The sequence below is a fragment of the Oncorhynchus masou genome, chromosome 17 (genome assembly GCF_036934945.1).
Source record: "Oncorhynchus masou masou isolate Uvic2021 chromosome 17, UVic_Omas_1.1, whole genome shotgun sequence".
Lineage (NCBI taxonomy): Eukaryota > Metazoa > Chordata > Actinopteri > Salmoniformes > Salmonidae > Oncorhynchus > Oncorhynchus masou.
This window is the reverse complement of record NC_088228.1, coordinates 10,783,723-10,811,015: the sequence shown is the minus strand read 5'-3', so window position 1 is coordinate 10,811,015 and position 27,293 is coordinate 10,783,723. Positions and strand designations below refer to the sequence as shown.

Below are 27,293 nucleotides of genomic sequence, written 5' to 3'. Positions count from 1 at the left end.
AGCACATTGTTTGTGTTTTTTTTAGGCTACTTTCCTAAAACAATAATTGTCCACCTCACGGTTCAGCTGTCAGAGATTTGAACACTAAATGTATCATGGCATTGTATGGATAGGCCTGTAGGCTTAGCTGTCCACTGTATGTATAGGCTTGTAGGCTTAGCTGTCCACTGTATGGATAGACCTGTAGCCTTAGCTGTCCACTGTATGGATAGACCTGTAGGCTTAGCTGTCCACTGTATGGATAGACCTGTAGCCTTAGCTGTCCACTATGGATAAACCTGTAGCCTTAGCTGTCCACTGTATGGATAGACCTGTAGGCTTACATGTCCACTGTATGGATAGACCTGTAGCGTTAGCTGTCCACTGTATGGATAGACCTGTAGGCTTAGCTGTCCACTGTATGGATAGACCTGTAAGCTTAGCTGTCCACTGTATGGATAGACCTGTAGGCTTAGCTGTCCACTGTATGGATAGACCTGTATGGATAGACCTTAGCTGTCCACTGTATGGATAGACCTGTAGGCTTAGCTGTCCACTGTATGGATAGACCTGTAGGCTTAGCTGTCCACTGTATGGATAGACCTGTAGGCTTAGCTGTCCACTGTATGGATAGACCTGTAGCGTTAGCTGTCCACTGTATGGATAGACCTGTAGGCTTAGCTGTCCACTGTATGGATAGACCTGTAGGCTTAGCTGTCCACTGTATGGATAGACCACTGGATAGGCTTAGCTGTCCACTGTATGTCCTGGATAGGCTTAGCTGTCCACTGTATGGATAGACCTGTAGGCTTAGCTGTCCACTGTATGGATAGACCTGTAGGCTTAGCTGTCCACTGTATGGATAGACCTGTAGGCTTAGCTGTCCACTGTATGGATAGACCTGTAGGCTTAGCTGTCCACTGTATGGATAGAGCTGTCCACTGATAGACCTGTAGGCTTAGCTGTCCACTGTATGGATGGATAGACCTGGATAGACCTGTAGGTTAGCTGTCCACTGTATGTATAGGCCTGTAGGCTTAGCTGTCCACTGTATGGATAGGCCTGTAGGCTTAGCTGTCCACTCTATGGATAGGCCTGTAGGCTTAGCTGTCCACTGTATGGATAGACCTGTAGCGTTAGCTGTCCACTGTATGGATAGACCTGTAGGCTTAGCTGTCCACTGTATGGATAGACCTGTAGGCTTAGCTGTCCACTGTATGGATAGACATGTAGCGTTAGCTGTCCACTGTATGGATAGACCTGTAGGCTTAGCTGTCCACTGTATGGATAGACCTGTAGGCTTAGCTGTCCACTGTATGGATAGACCTGTAGCGTTAGCTGTCCACTGTATGGATAGACCTGTAGGCTTAGCTGTCCACTGTATGGATAGACATGTAGCGTTAGCTGTCCACTGTATGGATAGTCCTGTCCACTGTATGGATAGACCTGTTGGCTTACCTGTCCACTGTATGGATAGACCTGTAGGCTTAGCTGTCCACTGTATGGATAGACCTGTAGGCTTAGCTGTCCACTGTATGGATAGACCTGTAGCGTTAGCTGTCCACTGTATGGATAGACCTGTAGGCTTAGCTGTCCACTGTATGGATAGACCTGTAGGCTTAGCTGTCCACTGTATGGATAGACCTGTAGGCTTAGCTGTCCACTGTATGGATAGACCTGTAGCGTTAGCTGTCCACTGTATGGATAGACCTGTAGGCTTAGCTGTCCACTGTATGGATAGACCTGTTGGCTTACCTGTCCACTGTATGGATAGACCTGTAGGCTTAGCTGTCCACTGTATGGATAGACCTGTAGCGTTAGCTGTCCACTGTATGGATAGACCTGTTGGCTTACCTGTCCACTGTATGGATAGACCTGTTGGCTTACCTGTCCACTGTATGGATAGACCTGTAGGCTTAGCTGTCCACTGTATGGATAGACCTGTAGGCTTACCTGTCCACTGTATGGATAGACCTGTCCACTGTATGGATAGACCTGTAGGCTTAGCTGTCCACTGTATGATATTCATATTCTAATATATACACTGCATTCAGAAAGTATTCAGACCCCTTGACTTTTCCCACTTTTTGTTACATTACACCCTTATTCTAAAATTGATTAAATTGTTGTTTTTCCCTCATCAATCTACACACAATACCCCATAATAACAAAGCAAAAACAGGTTTTTAGACATTTTTGCAAATGGATTAAATATTAAATTAAATATCACATTTACATAAGTATTCAGCCCCTTTACTCAGTACTTTGTTGAAGCACCTTTGGCATCGATTACAGCCTCAAGTCGTCTTGGGTATGATGCTACTAGCTTGGCACACCTATATTTGGGGAGTTTCTCCCATTCTTCTCTGCATATGTTGGCACCACAAACTGATGCTGGCACTAAGACCACACTCATTGAGCTGTATACGGCCATAAGTAAACAGTACAACGCTCACCCCGAGGGGGCGCTCCTAGTGGCCGGGGACTTTAATTCAGGAAAACCTAAATCCGTTTTACCTCATTTCTACCAGCATGTTAAATGTGCAACTAAAAACTCAAGACCACCTTTACTCCACACAAAGAGACGTGTACAAAGCTCTCCCTCGCCCTCCATTTGGCAAATCTTTCCATAATATTATCCTCCTGATTCCTGCTTACAAACAAAAACTTAAGCAGGACGCACCAGTGACTCAGTCAATAAGAAAGTGGTCAGATGAAGCAGATGCTAAGCTACAGGACTGTTTTGCTAGCACAGACTGGAATATGTTCCGAGATCATAGTCATTGGCATTGGCTTCATCAATAAGTGCATTGATAACGTCGTCCCCACAGTACATACCCCAACCAGAAGCCATGGATTACAGGCAACATCCGCACCGAGCATAAAGGAAAGTGCTTCCGCTTTCAAGGAGCGGGACTCTAACCCGGAAGCTTATAGGAAATCCCACTATGCCCTCCGACGAAGCATCAAACAGGCAAAGCGTCAATACAGGACTAAGATTGAATCGTACTACACCGGCGTCGGATGTGGCAGGGCATGAAAACTATTACAGACTACAAAGGGAAGCACAGCTGCGAGCTTCCCAGTGACACAAGCCTACCAGACAAGCTAAATTACTTCTATGCTTACTTCGAGGCAAGTAAAACTGAAGCATGCATGAGAGAATCAGCTGTTCCGGATGACTGTGATCATGCTCACAGTAACCCATGTGAGTATTTAGTAAAACAATTCTAATAATTTTACATTTATTTAACTCTGGTATAAGCACTTTAAATAGGTCAACATTCACAGGGCCACAGGGCTAGACAGACTAACTGGCAAGTGTCTTCACTGACATTTTCAACCTATCCTTGTCTGAGTCTGTAATACCAACATGTTTCAGGCAGACCACCATAGTCCATGTGCCCAAGAACACTAAGGTAACCTGCCTAAATAACTACCGACCTGTAGCACTCACGTCTGTAGCCATGAAGTGCTTTGAAAGGCTGGTCATGGCTCACATCAACACCATTATCCCAGAAACCCTAGACCCACTCAATTTGCATACCACCCCAACAGATCCGCAGATGATGCATTCTCTATTGCACTCCACACTGCACTTTAACACCTGGACAAAAGGAACACCTATCTAAGAAGGCTATTCATTGACTACAGCTCAGAGTTCAACACCATACATAGTACCCTCAAAGCTCATCACTAAGCTAAAGATCCTGGGACTGAACACCTCCCTCTGCAACTGGATCCTGGACTTCCTGACGGGCCACCCCCAGGTGGTAAGGGTAGGTAATAACACATCCGCCACGCTAATCCTCAACACAGGGGCCACTCAGGGATGCGTGCTCAATCCCCTCCTGTACTCCCTGTTCACTCATGACTGCATGGCCAGGCACGACTCCAACACCATTAAGTTTGCTGATGACACGACAGTGGTAGGCCTGATCACAGAATACGACAAGACATCCTATAGGGAGGAGGTCAGAGACCTGGCCGTGTGGTGCCAGGACAACAACCTCTCCCTCAACGATGAGACATCCTATAGGGAGGAGGTCAGAGACCTGGCCGTGTGGTGCCAGGACAACAACCTCTCTCTCAACGTGATCAGGACAAAGGAGATGATTGTGGACTACAGGAAAAGGAGGACCAAGCACGCCCCCATTCTCATCGACAGGGCTGTAGTGGAGCAGGTTGAGAGCTTCAAGTTCCTTGGTGTCCACGTCGACAACAAACCAACATGGTCCAAGCACACCAGACAGTCGTCTGACTGAAAAAGATTTGGCATGGATCCTCAGATCCTCAAAAGTTTCTACAGCTGCACCATCGAGAACATCCTGACTGATTGCATCACTGCCTGGTATGGCAACTGCTCGGCCTCCGTCCGCAAGGCACTACAGAGGGTAATGCGTACTGCCCAGTACATCACTGGGCCAAGCTTCCTGCAATACAGGACCTCTACACCAGGCGGTGCCAGAGGAAGGCCCTAAAATTCTCAAAGACTCCAGCCACCCTAGTCATAGACTGTTCTCTGCTACCGCACGGCAAGTGGTACCGGAGCGCCAAAGTCTAGGTCCAAGAGGCTTCTAAACAGCTTCTACCCCCAAGCCATAAGACTCCTGAACATCTAATCAATTGGCTACCCAGACTATTTGCGTTGCCCCCTAAATTACCTCAACTAATCGTTGCTCCCGCACATTGACTATGTACCGGTACCCCCTGTATATAGCCTCACTATTGTTATTTTACTGCTGCTCTTGAATTATTTGTTACTTTTTTTTTTTAAAATTTATTTGTATTATTTTTAGGTATTTTTTTCTTAAAACGGCATTGTTGGTTAAGGGCTTTTAAGTAAGAATTTCACTGTAAGGTCAACACCTATTGAATTCAGGGCATGTGACAAGTCAAATTTGATTTGAGATCTCCTCAAGCTCTGTCAGGTTGGATAGGGAGCATCGCTGCACAGCTATTTCCTGTCAAAGGAGGCTGAATACTTATGATACACACTGCATATTATTAGATCAAATATTACTGTGAAGTGTCATTCTGGTTCCACCTCTAGCCCTGATCTGAAATGACTAGATGGGTGAAATTAAAATAGGTTGGAAATTCTTACATATTAAATTGTTTTCCATGCATCGAGATACACTTTGTCAATCTGGTATCTTCCCCAGCTTTAAGACTCTTATAAAGTCCTGGATTGTTTTGCTCAGTTCCTCGAGGACTGCCTGTAGGCAGCTGCCAGTTGTTGTTAGGATGATGGTGTCACCGGGTCCACAGACATGGCATGGATATCAGGTTGCCAACAGCATCAGCAAAAAATGGCACCTCTTCAACCTTGATCATTGCTCTTTGCCAGGATTGGCAAAGTATTCTGAATGGCCAAAACAAGTGATTTATGCTTTCAGTTCATTTTCTATTTCCATGCTGATAATTTACTTGGAATGTCTGCATATTTATGTTGTCTTCGATCATCAAGAAGGCCTTACTGTTTTGCACAGTAAAATAGATATGTGAAAACAAGAAAGCCCACCAATGCCGAGTGTGTGTGTGTAGGTTCTGAGTCTAAAGAGGTCCTCAGTAACCCCGAATACACATGTGCCTTCTTTGACCAATCAAAATGGGTAGTTCTTTGAATTGGAGTATTAGAAAAAGGGGTTTCATAAGACATTGTTTACACAAGCAAAGTACCATTGAACATTTTTGAATGAAAGCTGTGTTGCTATCACAGACTTGTTAATGAAGCCCTTTCAAACCAAATTGTGTTTTCTGGATTCAAATGTGTCACTTAAATACTTTTCTAAATTGTCCACAGTTATGTCCATATTTTCTAGCCACATATTTTTTATGTTTTGATGTACATGATCGTTCAGGGATTTATTAGGATACTATAATTTTGACTAGAAATGTATAGTACCAGTAATTTTTGTAGCATAGAACAGCCATACTCAAAACACGCAGAACTCAGTCGGGCCTTGACTCCTGGTATCGTATAAACACACATAAGAAATGGAAAATTGTGTAGAATTGCAGGACATGAGCTTTAAAACGGCAAAACGTTCTCTCCGCCCCAATGGCAAACTGTGTAAAATGAAATTGCTAAATGTTCTCTCCACTAACAAGAGGGGTGTTAACCATTGGAACAGTTTTGGGTCAGATGGGTTGTGAAGTGGGGGGTTTGTTACTATGCCGATAAATACAGTAACAATATCCATCTGGACCTTTGCCACCTAGGAAATGTGTGTGACCGGACCTGCTCAAATAGTACTTGAGTACCCCTGCCATAGGCCAGAGTCAGTGCTATGTATCATAAGGCGGCCCAATCTGGACAGCACGGATCAATGAATAGTTTAATAATAATAACAGATGAATGAATAGTTTAATTCTTAGAGGATGGATGATACCAGTGCTTCTGAAAATAGTCATTGATTTTGAATATGAATTAAATCAGCAGAGTGACTAACAACCTTCATGCACATTAACACAGTGAGTCCTATCGTCATGCCGGTGTGATTTAGGACTTCTAACCCCTTTTATGTGTTTGAGCTACAGACTTCTGAGTTATACCATTTGGATTCGTCCACTCCCTTTGCATCCTTTGGCACCAAACATTAGTTTGTTTAACCGGGGCGGAGCTAAAGCCATGTTTGTGAGACAAGGGAGGATCCCGAAACTGCCCAGGGCAAGGTCTTTCAAACAAAAACATCTGTAGAATTCGAATGGTTTGAGCTTTCAAGTATTACAAGAGATGACGCTCACAAGCTACACAAGAGTTGTTAGAAGGTTCCTCTACACAGAAGATCATAGGAAATCCCAGGACATAGTGTCTATAATACTGTAATAAACTCACATAGTTGCGTTCATAAACTCTGAACTCCAAACAGTTGTTACTGACTAGTTGGATATTCATTTCCCACTGAGAAAACAATTTCTGTACTTACAGCATTCATTTGAATTCATTCTGATCAGGTTTTTGCATTGGCATAATATATATATATATTTTTACATTTGCCAAAAAATGAATCTCATGAATTCAACAGTTTATGTCAAATAGTTGTGTCTTCTACTTGTAGCCCTGGTTGTCCTGAAAAGAAAATTGTTAAACACTTAATTGCAAGGCTAAATATAAGGGCTGGACATCAAAGTCAGATAAATAAATAGCCAATTTCCGCTGGGGTCTCGTTTAGCTGTGAAAGACACATGAGAAAGTAAGTAAAATGTCCTTCTTTATTACCCCTTGATACAGAGCAATTCAGAGTAAATACAGCCATTGCACATTGAGCTTAGTAAATGAACCCTTATTACCTACATTTGAACCCTTACTTGTAACTCACACATGTTTAGAACCATGACAACCCCCCCCCTGAACAAATAGCTAGTAAAGATAGTAAATCTCGGCCTAACCAATTAATGAGGAAGGTCTTGTAAAAGCACAATGAAAAGCAGACTCAAGCCCTTATGTGGTATTCTCTGATCATGCAGTGGGCCCAACGCATGCAGTTCGATGACTGCGACATAAAAGAGTCGGTGCTTTGTCAAATCTGAACGCTTCTCAGAAAAATTTCTTCTTCCCTGGACACACTGGCACAGGTGCAAGAAGTGCAGACACAATAGCTGGGCTGTCTGGGGCTTCCCTCTTCACCACCCCAGGTACAACAGGTGCGTCCGTGCCTACAACTGGATCGACTAAGAACACAAGGGGCGCTTCGGTACCCACAGGGACCACCACAGGGACCACAGGGACCACAGGCACTATGGACTCCTCGGACTCGCCAGACTCGCCAGACTCGGCAGACAGAAGGCCGCTGAGGTCGGGGTCGTGGAGGGCGGTGAGTTTGTGGTGCCTCAGGCCGTGGACCTTGGGGAGGTTACCAGCGTGTACGTGGACTACTGGCGCAGGCACCGGGAATGTGCCATTGGTGTCCACGATAGGCATCTGTACATTAGAACGAGAGACAGGTCGTCAAAGTACTGTGTCAGTGCAATGGTTTGTTTTCATGTGGCACTTATTGATTTACCCTGGCATTATGTGGCTGAGTGATGAGAGAGAAACTGAAATGTTTTTTTTGTCCATTGGGTATTTCCATTTGCGGAATATTTAGCTAAAGCCTTGAATAAAAGAAAAATGGCTACCTTTAATTAAATTCTAAAAATATTTATATTCGATGTGGTAGATGGCACGTGTGTATTAAATATTGTGTATAGGCTTGTCTCCCATATGAATCTTCTCTTTGTGCCAGACTGGATTCAAATGCCTTCTATTTTTTTATTTTTTTATTTATCTGTATATATTATGTATTTATGTGTATATACAGGGTGTATGTATGTAAATATGTCTTATTTTACTGCTCTAGGGATATAATTATTGTTTGGATAACCTTATTCACTACTATGTATGGATTTTTACCTTACATTGTTTCACTCTTTATGCGATGTGCAATGCAGAGAACACCGGAAGAAGAATTATCAATTCATTACCACAGTGAATTATTGTAATGTTTGTTTATGTGTCAGTTAATCCCATAAGGGATGGGTTACCAATTGGCGATTTGACTAGTAAATAAAATTTAATTTGTTCATTCATTTCATTAATTCATTCATATTGTTCGGTTCAAATAAGATGTAGCCTTTATAATATAGAAGACACATTAATAACTCAGTGATAACAAGTCACCTACTTATTCACAGGTGGGAATTAATGCATGTCTTTTCTCTTACCATTGAAGATGCAGCAAATATATTGCACTGGATTGAGTGTAAAGAACTCACACCAGACACTTGGCAAAAGCCACGTTGCTGAAAGAGAAAAGAAACGTGTCACATGGTGGTACTGATTAAATACCAAGACACTGAGTATGTTTCAATAACCACACTATCATACCACCTAGAATGAAACGATGTGTTGGGCATGCATTCGAAGTAGTATGCTAGTATGGCCATTTGAATGCGGGTTTGGGCATTCCTCCTTCCATGATATAATGTATACTTACTGCCATAGCATTGGTCAGCGGCACACAGTTGTCATCACTGTCATCAGCAGTGCAGTTAGTTTCTACTATAACGTATTCTGCCAAGTATCTAGCACCACCAGACACAACCTGCAAACAGAATTAAAGTACATAAGGGCTTTCCACTATAGTTGTGTCACAGTTAGTATATGGGAGGTACTGTATATGCTCAAACAGAGGAGATGTTTTATTTTATCTTTATTTACCAAGGCAAGTCAGTTAAGAACAAATTCTTATTTACAATGACAGCCTACACCAGCCAAATCTGTGTAGCGCCCAATGGGACTCCCAATCACGGTCAGTTGTGATACAGACCAGGGTGTCTGTAGTGATGCCTCTAGCACTGAGATGGAGTGCCTTAGACCACTGCACCACTCGGGAGCCCCACATCAACATCAACCTGTCTAATGGAGCCCTTATTCACTTTTTACATTTAGGGCGAGTTTCCTGGACACAGAAAAAAGTCTAGATCTGTATGCAGGAAACTGGCCCTTAACATGTTTACCTCATTTGGACATAAAAAAACATTACCATACTCTTTTTAGAAGATTGCACTTGACCACATGATGATCATATGATCAGAAAAATATGTTTTACCTGAGTTGACATTCGTCCGACTTCCATGATTGCAAACAATGACTCTTTGCCTGTCCTGTTGTTGAAGGTGACCAGCGAAGCAGAGACCATGGCCAGGCCTGCAGTGTCGTTAAGGGGAAGGAGTGAGGCACAGCCCACACAGAGGTCCTCCGTTGATTCTTGTCATGGTACCAGATAGAGAGAGCAGGTGAGTGTATTAGTGTGTGCGTGAATATATTCCACTGGGCACAGACGTCAATTCAACATCTATTCCTACGTGGGTTCAATGTAATTTAATTGAAATGACATGGGAACAACGTTGTTTCAACCAGTGTGTGCCCAGTGGGATAGTCCAGTCAGTAGCTGTCAGACTTTGTTCACAGAATGTGTGGATTATACTTTATTTGCCTGGGGAACGGGATTGTGAAATTATATAGTTCAATGGATTAGATTGAAAAAAAATGTGACATAAAGATTGCATACCTTCAGTTTTACACTTGAAAGCTGTGACAGACATAACCCCTCCAACCTTTTTCAGTACCACATCACAATCTCCCTCCACTGCCTAAAAAACAACAAACAACATTACCAATGATCCGTTGGAATTAACTACATAGAATATAAAATGTATTTAATAAAGTGGAGAATTGGCCTCACTGTGACTACTTTCGGCCTGACGGTGCAGTTGGCGACAGGTGTAGGGTCCAGAACGTGACATGTGGTCTCCAGTAGGTCCACTTCCATCAGATAGATCTCTGATCCATCAGGCTATTGAACAACACTGGAGAGCATGACTGAACGGGAATATATTATATCTGCGCTCTTATTCGAAATATAAAGTGTCTCTGAGTGGGAGTGCTGATCTAGGATCAGACCCCCCCTCGTCGTCCATGTAATCTCATTCATTAAGATCTGAAAGGTGAAACTGATCCTAGATCAGCACTGTGAATACAGCTCCAGGGCTAACCGTAGAGGTTAACACGTTAAAAAAGGGGCTTTGTATCAAAAGTGTATTTCTCCTGAGAACACTCGGTTAAACAAAACTGAAATATGTCTATGCTATCTGTCTCAAACATCTGCAAAACTGTAGACTGGTAGGACCTGGGTAGTTAAGATAAACTTGAAAATGTATCTTGTCTTTACATTTACATTGTACATTATAGTAATTTATCAGATGCTCTTATCCACAGAGACTTACAGTAGTGAGTGCATACATTTTCATACTTAATTTTTTTTTGGTTCGTACTTAAACAACATAACAATAATTCCGCCTCATTTTGCGAGTACAGAAGTCCAATCTACGTGATGCTGGTATTTCCATTACAATCTGCAATAATGAATGTAGCCTGGTGTGACGTCACACTAGACAGTATCATACATCTATGCCAATCTAGAGATGAGGTATATAGAGATGTATCTATATATGACTCTGTGGATTATTCTATTATCCATGCTCCAGCTCTGGCTCACCTTGGTTAGGATCTTGATGTTATCGATCTGGTTCAGGGCGTACTTGTAGCCGTGCGTGTGCTGGCCGTTGAGGTAATCCTGGGCGACCAGGGCTGCAGCTTTCACGTCGGGCGAGTCGCAGGGCGGACGGGTCACATTATGCAGCAACAACTGGGCCCGTGCCCCCGTCAGCAGCCCCAAAAACAAGGCTATGCCCAGGCGACTCATCATCAGGAGGGTTAGGACAGGGCGAGAGGATGGAAGTATTGTAGCAGGTAATGACAGGGGTACACTACAAGAACGACTGAGTCCATATGCCCCGGTATATAGCCTGTACTTTAAACTTCACCACAGAGCCAAGGTAAACACATGTCCACCCCGGACTTCTGTGTACCGTGTGGATTGTGCAAGAATCCTCAGCCTGAACCCCATATGGAATATTGCCAAGATAAATGCTAGACAAAGTCTGGGGTGATCAGGGGCATTGGTGTCAGCAGGTAGATGTCAAAGTTTTACGCTTTAGTTCAACTGGGAAAAAGTCAAGCTTGGATCAAATATGGGATTTCATTGATGTGAATTAAGAAGATGCCATGAAAAGTAATACTGTAGCAAAACTGTAGCCCAGGTCTTCTCTAGATCTTTCGTAGCCTGTGTGTTCAGAACATTCAGTAGCTTTACAAGACAATGTAATTGTCACGACTTCCCCCGAAGTTGTTTCCTCTCCTTGTTCGGGCTGTGTTTGGTGGTCGGCGTCACCGGTCTTCTAGCCATCGTCGATCCACTTTTTATTTTCCATTTGTTTTGTCTTGATTTCTTACACACCTGGTTTCCATTTCCATCATTAATTGTTGTGTATTTAACCCTCTGTTACCCCCATGTCCTTGTGTGGAATTGTTTGTTTGTAAGTGCTTGTGCACTATGTTACTGGTGCGTGTCGGGTTTTGTACCCATGTAGGTTATTTTTGTATTGCCGTGGATTTTGTAATTAAACTGCTCCGGCTATTACCTATCTCTGCTCTCCTGCTATTACCTATCTCTGCTCTCCTGCTATTACCTATCTCTGCTCTCCTGCTATTACTTATCTCTGCTCTCCTGCTATTACCTATCTCTGCTCTCCTGCTATTACCTATCTCTGCTCTCCTGCTATTACCTATCTCTGCTCTCCTGCTCTCCTGCTATTACCTATCTCTGCTCTCCTGCTATTACCTATCTCTGCTCTCCTGCTATTACCTATCTCTGCTCTCCTGCTATTACCTATCTCTGCTCTCCTGCTATTACCTATCTCTGCTCTCCTGCTATTACCTATCTCTGCTCTCCTGCTATTACCTATCTCTGCTCTCCTGCTATTACCTATCTATCTCTGCTCTCCTGCTATTACCTATCTCTGCTCTCCTGCTATTACCTATCTCTGCTCTCCTGCTATTACCTATCTCTGCTCTCTCTGCTCTCCTGCTATTACCTATCTCTGCTCTCCTGCTATTACCTATCTCTGCTCTCCTGCTATTACCTATCTCTGCTCTCCTGCTATTACCTATCTCTGCTCTCCTGCTATTACCTATCTCTGCTCTCCTGTGTCTGACTTCACTGCCACCAGTTCCGCAACCTATACAGTAATATACATTGTGATTGATAAGGGACCAGTGTAAATTTCATATAATGATTATGAGGCATCACCCTGTATTTCCCTGAAAGGGAGCAAAAGGCCTATAGTATGGTTCCAGATGTCTCTGTGTCGCATGGCCCTAGCTCTGTCTGTGCTGTCTTGTGTCTTGCCAATTGTAAGTAAAACAGCATAAGTCGATCTGGGATCAGGCTAGCAATGTAGGCTACTACTATTAGATGGGAGAGCCACAACAACAATGATGCAATGACACCTGGTGGATTATATAGGCTCTGCCACTAAACCAGAGACAAGCGATTTGCAAGTATGCTGCGGATAGGAGATGACTGCCCTACTACAGCATTCATGGATCACTGCCCCACTCACAACAGGCGCAACTGGCAGGCAGACAAAGGGCCAGATCTTACAACAACCTGGATAGGTACTTTAAGTATCAGCTAACCACATAATATGTTATAGCAATCTGTCAGTTGATGGCAACCATTGGTTGAGAATGAAAACACGTACCAGATATCGGCCGTGTTCGAGAGCATCAAAACGAGTGCAGTCAGTCAGTCAAAATTTACCCATGATACATTGTTGTTTTGATCCTCTCAAACTTGGCCACAGACACATACAGAGAGAGCTGGGCCCTGACAGTACATCTCAGTAAGACAAAAACAACAGTGTTCCTAAAAAAAGGTCCAGTTACCAGGAACACGAATACAAATTCCATCTAGACACCTTTGCCCTAGAGCACACAAAAAATATACATACCTCAGCCTAAACATCAGCACTACAGGTAACTTCCACAAAGCTTTGAACGAGCTGAGAGACAAGGCGAGAAGGGCATTCTATGCCATCAAAAGGAACATAAAATTCGACATACCAATTAGGATCTGGCTAAAAATATTTGAATCAGTTATAGAACCCATTGCCCATTATGGTTGTGAGGCCTGGGTTCTGCTCACCAACCAAGAATTCACATAATGGGACAAACACCAAAAGGCACAGGGCCTTACTGCGAACACCGGGGCCTCACTGCGGTGACAGTCTGCGGCGTCCCATGTTTATTCCGTGCACCGGAACCAGTCGTCCACCGCAAGAGCCTCGGTCTGACTCTGATGCCAAGGAGCCTGAACTGGCTGATACCCAATACACACTGAAAGGGAGAAAGGTTAGTGGAGGAGTGGCGGAGTGAGTTCTGGGCTATCTCTGCCCAGGGCACGAACGCCGCCCACTCCCCCGGCCGGTCCTGGCAATAAGACCTCAGAAACCTACCCACATCCTGGTTAACTCTCTCCACCTGCCTGTTACTCTCGGGGTGAAAACCTGAGGTAAGGCTGACCGAAACCCCCAGACGTTCCATGAACTCCTTCCAGACCCTTGACGTGCACTGGGGACCCCGATCGGACACTATATCCTCAGGCACCCCATAGTGCCGGAAGACGTGTGTAAACAGGGCCTCCGACGTTTGTTGGGCCTTAGGGGGACCGGGCAAAGGGAGGAGACGACAGGACTTAGAAAAACGATCCACAACGACCAGGATCGTGGTGTTACCCTGTGAAGGTGGATGATCGGTTAGGAAATCCACCGACAGCTGCAACCACGGCCGTTGTGGAACGGGTAAGGGTTGTAACTTACCTCTGGGCAGGTGTCTAGGAGCCTTGCACTGGGCGCACACCGAGGACGACGAAACATAAACCTTCATGTCCTTAGCTAAAGTGGGCCACCAGTACTTCCCACTAAGACAGCGCACCGTCTGACCGATCCCAGGATGACCAGAGGAGGGTGATGTGTGGGACCAATAGATCAGCCGGTCGCGGACAGCAGACGGAACGTACAGATGCCCAGCTGGACACTGAGGGGGAACGGGCTCTGCACATGATGCCCGCTCAATGTCCGCGTCCAGCTCCCACACTACCGGCGCCACCAGGCAGGAGGCCGGGAGTATGGGAGTGGGATCCATGGGCAGCTCCTCTGTGTCATACAGCCGGGACAATGAATTTGCCTTAACGCTTTGGGAGCCTGGTGTGTAAGAAAGAGGTGGAAATGCGATACCCTAGGAAGGAGACGGACTGTTGAAAGAACAGGCATTTCTCAGCCTTGGCATACAGGTCATGCTCCAACAGTCGACCAAGCACCTTGCGCACCAAGGACACATGCTTGGCGCATGTTGCGGAGTATATCAGAATGTCATCAATATACACCACTACACCCTGCCTGTGCAGGTCCCTGAAAATCTTGTCTACAAAGGCATGGAAGACTGATGGAGCATTCATCAACCCATACGGCATGACGAGGTACTCATAGTGCCCAGTGGTACTAAAAGCCGTCTTCCACTCATCTCCCTCCCGGAGACACGTGACTCCTGGGAAGCGCAGCGCCTACCAGGAGATCTATCGCACAATCGCCCAGGTGATGAGGGGGTAATTGAGTCGCATTCTTTTTAGAGAAGGCAAGAGCCAAATCGGCATATTCAGGGGGAATGCGCACGGTGGAGACCGGGTCTGGACTCTCCACCGTAGTAGCACCAACGGAAACCCCTAAACACTTACCTGAGGACTCTCGCGACCACCGGGTGAGAGCCATCTGTGGCCACGAAACAGTGGAGTTATGACAAGTTAACCGTATGACCCCCCTGCGTCACCATGCCCAAAGGAGTGGTGACCTCCCTAATCAACCCTGACCCTAATGGTTGACTATCTAAGGCGTGAACTGTGAATTGTGTCCTCCTCCCAGAGCGCTAAGAACCTTGGCGTGATCCTGGACAACACCCTGTCGTTCTCAACCAACATCATGGCGGTGGCCCGTTCCTGTAGGTTCATGCTCTACAACATCCGCAGAGTACGACCCTGCCTCACACAGGAAGCGGCGCAGGTCCTAATCCAGGCACTTGTCATCTCCCGTCTGGATTACTGCAACTCGCTGTTGGCTGGGCTCCCTGCCTGTGCCATTAAACCCCTACAACTCATCCAGAACGCCGCAGCCCGTCTGGTGTTCAACCTTCCCAAGTTCTCTCACGTCACCCCGCTCCTCCGCTCCCTCCACTGGCTTCCAGTTGAAGCTCGCATCCGCTACAAGACCATGGTGCTTGCCTACGGAGCTGTGAGGGGAACGGCACCGCAGTACCTCCAGGCTCTGATCAGGCCCTACACCCAAGCAAGGGCACTGCGTTCATCCACCTCTGGCCTGCTCGCCTCCCTACCATTGAGGAAGTACAGTTCCCGCTCAGCCCAGTCAAAACTGTTCGCTGCTCTGGCCCCCCAATGGTGGAACAAACTCCCTCACGACGCCAGGACAGCGGAGTCAATCACCACCTTCCGGAGACACCTGAAACCCCACCTCTTCAAGGAATACCTAGGATAGGATAAGTAATCCTTCTCACCCCCCCCCCCCCTTAATGATTTAGATGCACTATTGTAAAGTGGCTGTTCCACTGGATGTCAGAAGGTGAATTCACCAATTTGTAAGTCGCTCTGGATAAGAGCGTCTGCTAAATGACTTAAATGTAATGTAATGTAAATGTGAACGGGGAAGGGCACATCCACAGGAATTATGGGGATCCCTAAACTATGGGCAAATGATCTATCAATGAAATTCCCAGCCGAAGGATAAGAGGCCATGATTATTTTCATCATTGTGTCAAGAGATATAGTGCTAAAACACTTGAGTGTCTCCCTTGATCCTAGGTCCTGGCAGAGTTGTGCAGACTCAGGACAACTGAGCTTTGGAGGAATACACAGATTTAAAGGGGAGTCCGTAATTTGCTTTCTAATGATCATTATCTTTTCCTCAAAGAAGTTCATGAATTTATCACTGCTGAAGTAAAAGCCATCCTTTCTTGGGGAATGCTGCTTTTCAGCTAGCTTTGCGACAGTATCAATAAGAAATGTTGGATTGTTATTATTTTCCTCAATTTAGTTGTAAAAATAGGATGATCGAGCAGCAGTGAGGGTTCTTCGATACTGCACGGTACTGTCTTTCCAAGCTAGTCGGAAGACTTCCAGTTTGGTGTGGCGCCATTTCCGTTCCAATTTTCTGGAAGCTTGCTTCAGAGCTCAAGTATTTTCTGTATACCAGGGAGCTAGTATCTTATGACAAATGTTTTTGTTTTCAGGGGTGTGACTGCATCTAGGGTATTGCGCAAGGTTAAATTGAGTTCCTCAGTTAGGTGGTTAACTGATTTTTGCACTTTGATGTCCTTTTGTAGGCGGAGGGAGTCTGGAAAGGCATCTAGCAATCTTTGGGTTGTCAAAGAATTTATAGCACGACTTTTGATGATCCTTGGTTTGGGTCTGAGCAGATTATTTCTTGCGATTGCAAACGTAATAAAATGGTGGTCCGATAGTCCAGGATAATGACGAAAAACATTAAGATCCACAACATTTATTCCACGGGACAAAACTAGTTCCAGAGTATGACTGTGGCAGTGAGTAGGTCCAGAGACATGTTGGACAAAACCCACTGAGTTGATGATGGCTAGTCATTGACGACAGCTCAGCATTCAACACCATAGAACCTCAAAGCTAATCACTAAGCTAAGGATCCTGGGACTAAACACCTCCCTCTGCAACAGGATCCCGGACTTCCTGACGGGCCGTCCCCAGGTGGTGAGGGTAGGTATCAACACATCTGCCACACTAATCCTCAACACTGGAGCTCCACAGGGGTGCGTGCTCAGTGCCCTCCTGTACTCCCTGTTCACCCATGACTGCATGGCCAGGCATGACCCCAACACCATCATTAAGTTTGCAGATGACACAACAGTGGTAGGCCTGATCTCAGACAACGACGAGGCAGGCTATAGGGAGGAGGTCAAAGACCTGGCCGTGTGGTGCCAGAATAACAACCTATCCCTCAATGTAACCAAGACTAAGGAGATGATTGTGGACTACAGGAAAATGAGGACCGAGCACGCCCCGTTCTCATCAACAGGGCTATAGTAGAACAGGTTGAGAGCTTCAAGTTCCTCGGTGTCCACATCAACAACAAACTAGAATGGTCCAAACACACCAAGACAGTCATGAAGAGGGCACGACAAAGCCTATTCCCCCTCAGGAAACTAAAAAGATTTGGCATGGGTCCTGAGATCCTCAAAAGGTTCTACAGCTGCACCATCGAGAGCATCCTGACTGGTTGCATCACTGCCTGGTACGGCAATTGTTCGGCCTCTGACTGCAAGGCACTACAGAGGGTAGTGCGTACGGCCCAGTACATCACTGGGGCTAAGCTGCCTGCCATCCAGGACCTTTACACCAGGCGGTGTCAGAGGAAGGCCCTGAAAATTCTCAAAGACCCCAGCCACCCAAGTCATAGACTGTTCTCTCTACTACCGCATGGCAAGCGGAGTGCCAAGTTTAGGACAAAAAGGCTTCTCAACAGTTTTTACCCCCAAGCCATAAGACTCCTGAACAGGTAATCAAATGGCTAGCCGGACTATTTGCATTACACCAAATAATGCATGCAGAGCAGAATTAGGCCGATACCCGCTAATGATCAAAATAGAAAAAGAGACGTTATATTCTACAACCACCTAAAAGGAAGCAATTCCCAAATCTTCCATAACAAAGCCATCACTCCAGAGATATAAACCTGGAGAAGAGGCCCCTAAGCAAGCAGGTCCTGGGGCTCTTTTCACAAATACAAACACACCCCAAAGGGCCCCAGGACAGCAACACAATTACACCCAACTAAATCATGAGAAAACAAAAAGCTTGACACATTGGAAGGAATTTACAAAAAAAACTGAGCAAACTAGAATGCTATTTGGCCCTAAACAGAGAGTACACAGTGGCAGAATACCTGACCACTGTGACTGACCCAAAATGAAGGAAATCTGACTATTTACAGACTCAGTGAGCATAGCCTTGCAATTGAGAAAGTCCGCCGAAGGCAGACCTGGCTCTCAAGAGAAGACAGACGATGTGCACACAGCCCACAAAATGAGTTGGAAACTGAGCTGCACTTCCCAACCTCATGCCAAATATATGGCCATATTAGAGGCACATATTTCCCACAATGAATTTGAAAAAAAAAATCACATTTTGATAAACTCCCATATCTATTGGGTGAAATACCACAGTGTGCAATCACAGCAGCAAGATTTGTGACCTGTTGCCACAAGAAAAGGGCAACCAGTGAAGAACAAACAACATTGTAAATACAACCTATATTTATGTTTATTTATTTTCACTTTTGTACTTGAACTATTTTCACATCATTACAACACTGTATATAGACATAATATGACATTTGAAATGTCTATTATTTTGGAACTTTTGTAGGTGTAATGTTTACTGTTCCTTTTTTAATGTTTATTTCACTTTTTTTTAAATCTATTTCACCTGATTTGGCAAAGTAAACATATGTTTCCCATGCCAATAAATCCCCTAAAATTGAAAATATTTTATTGAGAGAGAGACAAACACACACGAAAATAACACATACATTGACATGTATGGATGTAACATTTGCAAAATAGCATAACTTGGCATCTCTCATAATTGTATTTACTTTTTTCAAAAACCTACTGGCTGTATTTGATTGAGCCACATTTATTGAAATTGAATCAATTAATGTATTTATTATTATTGAACGTATTATTCTGATCACCTTTTTCCTTGATAAATTCCGATTGGTACCGGTCGTATCTAGTTATCACAGCTACAAAGTCATAATTATGGTTTAATCCCGCCTATCTCTACAATGTATCTTCTTGAAACTTTACCCACTCTGCTAACCTTATGCCTATCTCGACTCTTGAATGAAGACCAAAAAGCAAATGTTTGTTTTCATGAATTTGTACGATATAATCCATTTTACTTTGTGGCTGTGGTAACTAGTGACCACGGAAGCCAGTGCCGTGACGTATTCAACGTGCGACCGCTTGCATGAAATCGACACAATCAGTCGTGATGTATTTCGCTACAGGCGTCTGGTCGTCCAGGAAAAGAGAGTATACACGAAAATTATGTGGTCCAAGTATCGGCTCATTTGGGTAAATACATGTTGTTACATATTTCTGAATTAATTTGAGTCAGGCAAGACCATAACAAACATGCTGAAGTCTGATAGTGTGTGCTACATTTTGTTTCGATTTTTTTTTATGCACGCTTTGGTCCCAAATCCTTTCCGTGTGTTGTTGGAGGCTCTGACATGACACACGAGGGCTAGCTTCAAACGTGGTTTAAATTAGCTAGCTAGCATACCGGTAGTTAGGATTCACAGTAGCCAATAATCAAAACATTGTAATGCCGTGCCAGTATGTACATTGCCAGAGAGTAGGTAACGCTACTGTGAACTAGCTAGCAGAGTTATATATTAGTTAAATTAACCATCTTAAGGGCATGTTTCTCTCACCGTGTGGTGCCTATAGTACGTCTAGCCGGTCGGCTGAGAAGGTAAAGCATGGCAAAATAGAAGGCAATGGTCAGGTGTCTTGTTTTCCTTCCTCGGACCCAACTGAAGGCACTCAAATGGGGAGCCATACCCTGGAGACCATGACCTATTCGAGTCATTCACACAAAAGCTGGAAGCTCTCAGCCGTCCAATCAAACACAAGGCTAGAGCTATTAGTCCCTCACTCACTCAAGAGCAGAAAAAGCACAAACTTCAAATGGAGCCTTCCATTGTCTCTGCTCCATTCCTCCCTTGTGTAGCTATTAGCAACCATGGGCTTGAACCTGACTCAGAGTGCATTGCTCCCACAGACAACACTCAAGCAAATCTGAGATCAGATCTAAAGCAGATCTCTGTGTCTCATACCTGCTCTGACCTGCCCCAGAGTCAGTCCCCCTCCATGCACTCCCCTTGCCCTCCCTCCACAGTGCACATCAATAGACAGCCCTTGCCAGTCACACACACCTCTTACCTCTGCTGCAGCCCTGTAGCACAGGTCCACGACCCATCCCTAACCACAACCGCAGCCCCCATTAGATCCACAAACCATAAACGAGACCGGAAAAGGGGCATAAAGAACAACAGAAAAGGAGTCTCTCCTCTCTCCATGCGACACAAGAGGCAGTCGCGGCGCCGGTGTAACATCCAGTTCTGGTGGCAGGTGTGGAGGATGTGGGGGCACAGAAAGTGGCAGAGAGCCAGGTGTCTCCTCTGGTTCTCCATGATCAGAGCTAAAAGACTGGCGGAAACCAGGAGGCGCCTGTCTATTTTCAACACACAGATGTCTTTTACATACACTGGGGAATTGGAGGAAAGTCAGAAATGGCAGAAGGTACGCAAGGGAAAAGAAGTGGTCACTACGGCCATTGCTTGTGATGGTCAATGCCTGGACAGTGCAGAGGACAGCCAGGCAAGTTCAAATTTCATTACACCAACATAGCAGTCAATACAAAGTCCATGAGCATGTAGATGTCATCCATTTATATGCTCAGGCCTATCCAAACAGATTTATAAATCAATACATGAGACCCATACTGACAGCAATCAAATCCAAAATAGCTAAATACAGTTGACTTATTTAGGAAAAGGGGAGTTTGGAACAGAAGGTGTGTCCGTCTGTGGGCACATCAGTGCTGTGTAGCAACCCTGTCAAGGAGGAGGACCGGGGCACAGTCAGAGCTAGGGATGCGGCCACCGCCACTAAACAGGACACGCTGGTGACGAAGCGAGCAGTGCCGTATCCACCTCAGAGCCAGCGGGCGTCCACAGGCGTCAGCTGGGAATCAACAACGACGCTCATCCATGGTAAATTTGTTTTTCTTAAATTTAAAATGTTTCCTTAAGTGCTGCCTTGAGTGTCTAATGTTCTTTCTATCTCCGTAGAGTTCCTTGACTGCTTCTATATGAAGTATGGAAGTTTCATCCCATTGAGCAATAACGATGTACTGAGGCACCTTAACAAGAAGCTGAAGACTGACCTTACTAAGGGGCAAGTACATAATAAATACAACAGAGAAGACATGGTTTTGGTTCCTTCACTTCATAATGCAATATGTGTAGTATGCCCTGTTTTTCCTGATCATGTGGCCTGACTTGGGTATACTAGGCCAGGGCTGCCCAACCCTCTTCCTAGAGATCTACTGTCTTGTAGGTTTTCAGTCCAACCCTCTTCCTAGAGATTCACCGTCCTGTAGGTTTTCAGCCCAACTGTAATTTACCACACCTGATTCTATTTATTAGCTGTTTATTAGCTGCACACCAAGCCGAATCAAGTATTTTAGGTTAGGGTTGGACTGAAAACTTAACTTACAGAACAGTGGAACTCCTGGAAGAGGGTTGGGCAACCCTGCTCTAGGCCCTAGCTGTATCTTCTATCTCTGGCCCTGGACAACTTTAGACCCAAGGTATAGCCTATCCTGTTGAGGTCACATGGTCAAGGAAAAACTCAGGGCCCTAGGAATTATGAGGCTCTCTACTAAATAACAAAACAATGTTCTGCCCTCTTTCATAGGAAGTATTTCATCTCTGTAGTAGTAATGAAGTACCAGGCTGTCCTAGCGCATAGAATGATGCCCGCTTTCCGGGTGGTCTACAACAAGCACACTCTGACACTGGAAGACTTGTCTACGCTGGACGATCAGAACTGGCTCAATGACCAGGTTGATGCCTTTTACCCAAATCCACCAATTTCACCATGATATACAGTGCCTTTTGAAAGTATTCAGACCCCTTGACTTTTCCCACATTTTTGATGCGTTACAGCCTTATTCATAACAAGGATTCAATAAAATAACAATCCTCAGGAATCTACACACAATACTCCATCTTGACAAACTGAAAAGAGGTTATTTGACATTTTAGTTAAAAAAAGAAGAAAAAAAAGAAATACTTTATTCAGACCGTTTGCTATGAGACTTGAAAATTGAGCTCAGGTGCGTATTGTTTCTATTGATCATCCTTGAGATGTTCTACAACTTGATTGCAGTCTACCTGTGGTAAATTCAATTGATTGGACAAGATTTGGAAAGGCACACAAATGTCTATAGAAGATCACACAGTTGACAGTGCATGTCAGAGCAAAAAACAAGCCATGAGGTCGAAGGAATTGTCAGTATTGCTCAGAGACAGGATTGTGCCACGGCGCAGATCTGTGGAGGGGTACCGAAAAATGTCTGCAGCATTGAAGATCCCCAGTAACACAGTGGCCTCCATCATTCTTAAATGAAAAGTTTGGAACCATCAAGACTCTTCCTCGAGCTGGCCGCCCGGCCAAACTGAGCAATCGGAGTAATAAGGGCCTTGGTCACATAGGTTACCAAGAACCCGATGGTCACTCTGACAGAGTTCCTCTGTGGAGATGGGAGAACCTTCCAGAAGGACAACCATCTCTGCAGCACTCCACCAATCAGGCTTTTATGGTTGCGTGGCCAGACAGAAGCCACTCCTCAGTAAAAGGCACATGACAGCCCGCTTGGAGTGGTAGCATGGTAGCATCCTCATTAATGTAGAACTGTTTAGAAGCATATTCTGTTATTTACAAAAAAAGTGACTCAAATGACACTACGTCATTTGCCATACATTTCTAATGGGCACAAAATAATCTGAAACACAACTGAAAAACACACAGCAAATGCATCCAACAAATTCTTGTAATCATTGATTGCTAGGATTATGGGACCAAATACTAAACTTTTGACTATAATACACACAAAGGAATTTGTCCCAATACTTTCATTTGCTTAAAATAGGGGCACTATACTAAAAGTGCTGTAATTTATAAACAGTTGATAATTCCCTCAAATTAAAGTTTACAGTCTGCACTTCAACCCCGTAGTCATTGTATAATTTAAAATTCAGAGTGCTGGAGTACAGAGCCAAAACGACAACAACTGTGTCACTGATCCAATACTTTCGGAGCTCACTGTATGTCCATAGACTGAAAACTTTCATGACGGGCTGGGGGTTTCTTCTGACCACGTGACCCGATCAAGAAATAACTGTAGTTCACGTGGTCAGGATCAGAAAAGCCTCTTGGCCCTGCGTAGTCTGGTGCGTCATCGGTCCAAAGTTAACTTGCTCTATGTGATGTGACCCTGTTTTGAAATTCTTTTGTGGTTTTCTCTTGAAGGTCATAAATATGTATGGAGAATTAATCATGGAGTCTGCACAACACAAGGTAGGATTTATTTCCCATTATATTTCCTCCATTCTATCAAGAAATATTCATAATGTATTATAATGTTTTACATTATAATAATGAGTCTTGATCACAGAGGGGTAGAAATTCTACAATAGCCTGAGTCCTGATGCAATTGGGCTTATATAACAAATGGGAGCAACTTTGATTGTCGTCCCTCTATTTGATGCATGTGGTCGTGGTTCCTGAATGAGCTTATTTTTTTCTAGGTCCATTTCTTTAACAGCTTCTTCCACCGACAGCTCATGACCAAAGGATATGAAGGGGTGAAGAGGTGGACCAGGAAGGTGAAGGCTGCATTTCAGATTGTCTAACTTTGTTTTGATCTTTCAGAATGGATGTTACTCTAAAGCTTCTGATAATCATTGGGGATGGGCTTTGTTCTGTTTCAATTCAGGAGATTAATTGTGATGTACATCAACTTTAATTGGTGGAAATGGAATTGACCCGGACCAGGGTCATTCATTTTTAGCTTTCCATGACTTTTTATTTAAATTTTTTGCTTTCCGTATTCTAATGAGGACAACCGCTGTTTCACTCCGTGCGAACCGTTTTCTACCCTACTGAACACGTCCCTGGCTTCTGTTCCTCTGTGTCCTGCAGGTGGATCTCTTCTCCAAGGCGCTGCTGCTGGTACCCATCCACCTTGAGATCCACTGGTGCCTGGTGACAGCCGACACCGTCAGCAAGAGGATCCACCTCTACGACTCCCAGGGCATCGTGTTCAAGGAGGCTGCTGAGGTAACGGCGACGTAACTTTGACTGATTTAACTTTCGTTGATACAGGTTATTTTCATTGAGATCAAATCTCAATCAGACCTCACAACTGATGCCCCCCTACACCAGCTTGTGTGTGTCTGAACTCATTGGTGGCAGGAAGACTCGAGCATATTTTAATAGGATGAACATGAAAATGCTTTATTTAATTTTTGCTATAATATGCTACTGTGGCTAAATATCTCACTTGACTGAATGGAATGCTTTCATTTCATCCATACCCTTGCCCTGCACATTGTGGAATGACTTAACCAGTAGTGAATGTGTCCATATTCAATAACAGAATATACATTCCAGTGGTGTGAATGTTTAAACAAAATTGGGATCCTTAAACTCCTTAACTGAAAAACATGTTTAATTTTTTTCACCCACAAAATTAAAATCACTGTTCATTTTTCACAAAACATATTATTTTCTGTGTGTAGCCTAAATGGACTCTATGGCTATAAAGACCTGGGGAAAGTTGTGTAATTTAAATAACAACCGGAGAGGAAGAGGCAGACTTTAGGCCACTGGTGAATTTTGGAGACAAGACAAGACATTACGAAATACAGACATATGCGTGCTGGCCTGCCTGCCCCTTCCTCTCTCTCCCTCGCGTTGGCCTGCCTGCCCCTTCCTCTCTCTCCCTCGCGTTGGCCTGCCTGCCCCTTCCTCTCTCCCTCGCGTTGGCCTGCCTGCCCCTTCCTCTCTCTCCCTCGCGTTGGCCTGCCTGCCTGCCCCTTCCTCTCTCTCCCTCGCATTGGCCTGCCTGCCTGCCCCTTCCTCTCTCTCCCTCGCGTTGGCCTGCCTGCCTGCCCCTTCCTCTCTCACTTGTGCTGTCTCGCCTGCTCTTTCTCTTCGCCAATGATGCCAGTGTGTGTTCAGTCTTCGGTCTGTTGCGTGTGGAATATGCCAGCCTATTTATTGATGATAAGACAAATTGCGAGATAGATAGGTCTAGTACACGGTTCTTACTCTGTCTGCCTGGTGGCCAATCTGCCTATACTGTGCCCCTCCCCCCTATGTTTGTGTTCTTGGCAGTACAGCAACTAATCGGTCTCCTCCGTTCCAAGTTCCAGAAATACCAATCTTAGCAGTCGATTCCTAGCGGAATCGAATCTTAACACAAATAAATTGATTCACGTGGAACTGTATTAATTTTATTATAATTTAATGGAAAACAAATAAAACATGTTTGTCCATCCCTAATATATTCATGTTTAATCATAGCTTAATTAAGTTGTTACTTGCTACGTAAGATTTCACAGACTGACTTTACATAAACAAATACAATTTCCAATCAGTAAAATGCTATTTCACCTGATTTAATGTAGATGAAATCAACATTTATTTTTTCTTCCCCCTTTCCATTCTATAGAATGTTTTAAGGTACATACATACTGAAGCGAAGGAGAGGAAGCAAACTGCATTTCAAAATGACTGGAAGATGTATATCGACGAGGTATGATACATTGAGCTGTGTGTGGATCTTTGAAATTGAGTTTTAATGTTTGCCTGATCATTTTTTTAACACAATAGAACAAAAAGACTGGTCTTCAAGGGATTGCCTTCAGAAATCCTGCCAAAAATGCCATTTGAAATGTAGCCCATGATAATCACTGTTTTGGGTGTCTAACTCCAAATTGACTTTTCGCAGAGAATACCACAACAGACAAATGAAAACGACTGTGGAGTTTTTGTGTTAGAGGTACCAGCATATATATATATTTTTTTTATCCTTGATTATTTGAAGTGTCTACTTTTATCGTCATGTGTCAGTGTAATCTTAATAAAGTGTTACTTCCTGTCTCACCTCACCCTGTTCATTCGTGTACCTTTGTCTCAGTACTGCAGGTGCCTTGCCTTGGGGAAACCGCTGCGATTCTCCCAAAGGGACATGCCAACTGTGCGAAAGAGAATCTACAGAGAGCTCTGTGAATGCAAGCTCCAGGACTGACAAAATGGACCTTTCACCTTTTCACCATCCTCACTCACCTCACCTGGGTCATACTAATTAGGGCACACAATAGAAAAATGTTTTGCAATGGTAAAAAAACAACAAAAAAGTAGATATTGCCAAGAATCCTTGAGCCATAGAAAAGGGGGGGGGGGGTTGTTTTGTCTGGACCCTGTGTCATTGTGTTAGCTGATATATTTAATTAGTGGAGAAGCATCTCCACCCCATATTCTGACGACCTGTCATTTCAAGCCGCCTGGTTGCAGACTGACTAGCTGGCATTTGTTTTAGCCAATGGCGTATCAGGGTGTAACAAAATATGTTGTGATCAGTCTGTAATGACTGTCAGACTAGTTGGTCTCCTAGATTTTTATTTTTTTATAAAGAACTGGTATGAACTTGACTTAACCAAGTCTGAGGCGAGTCTATATACATGTCCACTGTTTTTCAATGGTTATTGCATTATTCTACATGAGCTTACAACGTTTAGACTATTGTTGAAGGCGGCAGACCGAATAGCAACCTACCATTGAATGTATTGAACATACGGAATATATTCAATGTAGTTTTTGTTCACACTTTCGTTATAGTTTTGTGTTTTAGACGTTTCTGTATGGGTCAAATTTCAGATTTTTTGCATTGAATAAATTGCATTCATTTAAATGTAAACTGTTGTCCCTTAGATTTGCCATTTACTTTTAAGACCTAAGTTTTCCTATTATGTCATGCCCCTATCTCCCGGAGGCTCAGTTCTGTAACAGGTCAGCAGGAGGTTAATGTGGATCCGGTTTTGAGCCATGAAAAGGTAAATCAGGGTCCATATTCATAAAGCGTGTTAAGGTAGGACTGCTTTGAGAATACAGGTCCAGAAGGATA

At 44.2% G+C, this 27,293-nt stretch overlaps 2 protein-coding genes across 2 annotated transcripts; one reads left to right on the top strand and one right to left on the bottom strand.

Moving 5' to 3' along the window:
- Positions 1–7,179: 7,179 nt before the first annotated feature.
- On the bottom strand, positions 7,180–11,316 carry ahsg2 (alpha-2-HS-glycoprotein 2). The gene is made up of 7 exons (XM_064992232.1): positions 11,025–11,316; positions 10,212–10,322; positions 10,038–10,119; positions 9,576–9,733; positions 8,961–9,068; positions 8,689–8,766; positions 7,180–7,906 (listed from the first exon to the last, which is right to left on the bottom strand). Exons 1-7 carry the CDS (start codon positions 11,232–11,234, stop codon positions 7,523–7,525), a joined length of 1,131 nt encoding a protein of 376 aa, XP_064848304.1. The 5' UTR covers positions 11,235–11,316; the 3' UTR covers positions 7,180–7,522.
- An 8,170-nt stretch (positions 11,317–19,486) lies between these two features.
- Positions 19,487–27,086, top strand: LOC135558433 (uncharacterized). The gene is made up of 10 exons (XM_064992230.1): positions 19,487–20,914; positions 21,087–21,309; positions 21,388–21,493; positions 22,016–22,163; positions 23,633–23,680; positions 23,911–23,988; positions 24,305–24,442; positions 25,839–25,922; positions 26,118–26,168; positions 26,307–27,086. Exons 1-10 carry the CDS (start codon positions 20,222–20,224, stop codon positions 26,415–26,417), a joined length of 1,680 nt encoding a protein of 559 aa, XP_064848302.1. The 5' UTR covers positions 19,487–20,221; the 3' UTR covers positions 26,418–27,086.
- The last annotated feature ends 207 nt before the right edge of the window (positions 27,087–27,293 follow it).

Bases quoted from the DNA above. Each gene is read 5' to 3' on its own strand.
- LOC135558433 (XM_064992230.1), top strand. From the start codon at position 20,222: ATGGAGCCTTCCATTGTCTCTGCTCCATTCCTCCCTTGTGTAGCTATT. The intron at 21,310-21,387 runs GTAAATTTGTTT...CTATCTCCGTAG, and splicing joins AACAACGACGCTCATCCATG to AGTTCCTTGACTGCTTCTAT. The intron at 26,169-26,306 runs GTACCAGCATAT...CCTTTGTCTCAG, and splicing joins GTGGAGTTTTTGTGTTAGAG to TACTGCAGGTGCCTTGCCTT.
- ahsg2 (XM_064992232.1), bottom strand. From the start codon at position 11,234: ATGATGAGTCGCCTGGGCATAGCCTTGTTTTTGGGGCTGCTGACGGGG. The intron at 10,323-11,024 runs GTGAGCCAGAGC...GTTGTTCAATAG, and splicing joins ACATCAAGATCCTAACCAAG to CCTGATGGATCAGAGATCTA. The intron at 10,120-10,211 runs GTGAGGCCAATT...GTTGTTTTTTAG, and splicing joins TCAGGCCGAAAGTAGTCACA to GCAGTGGAGGGAGATTGTGA.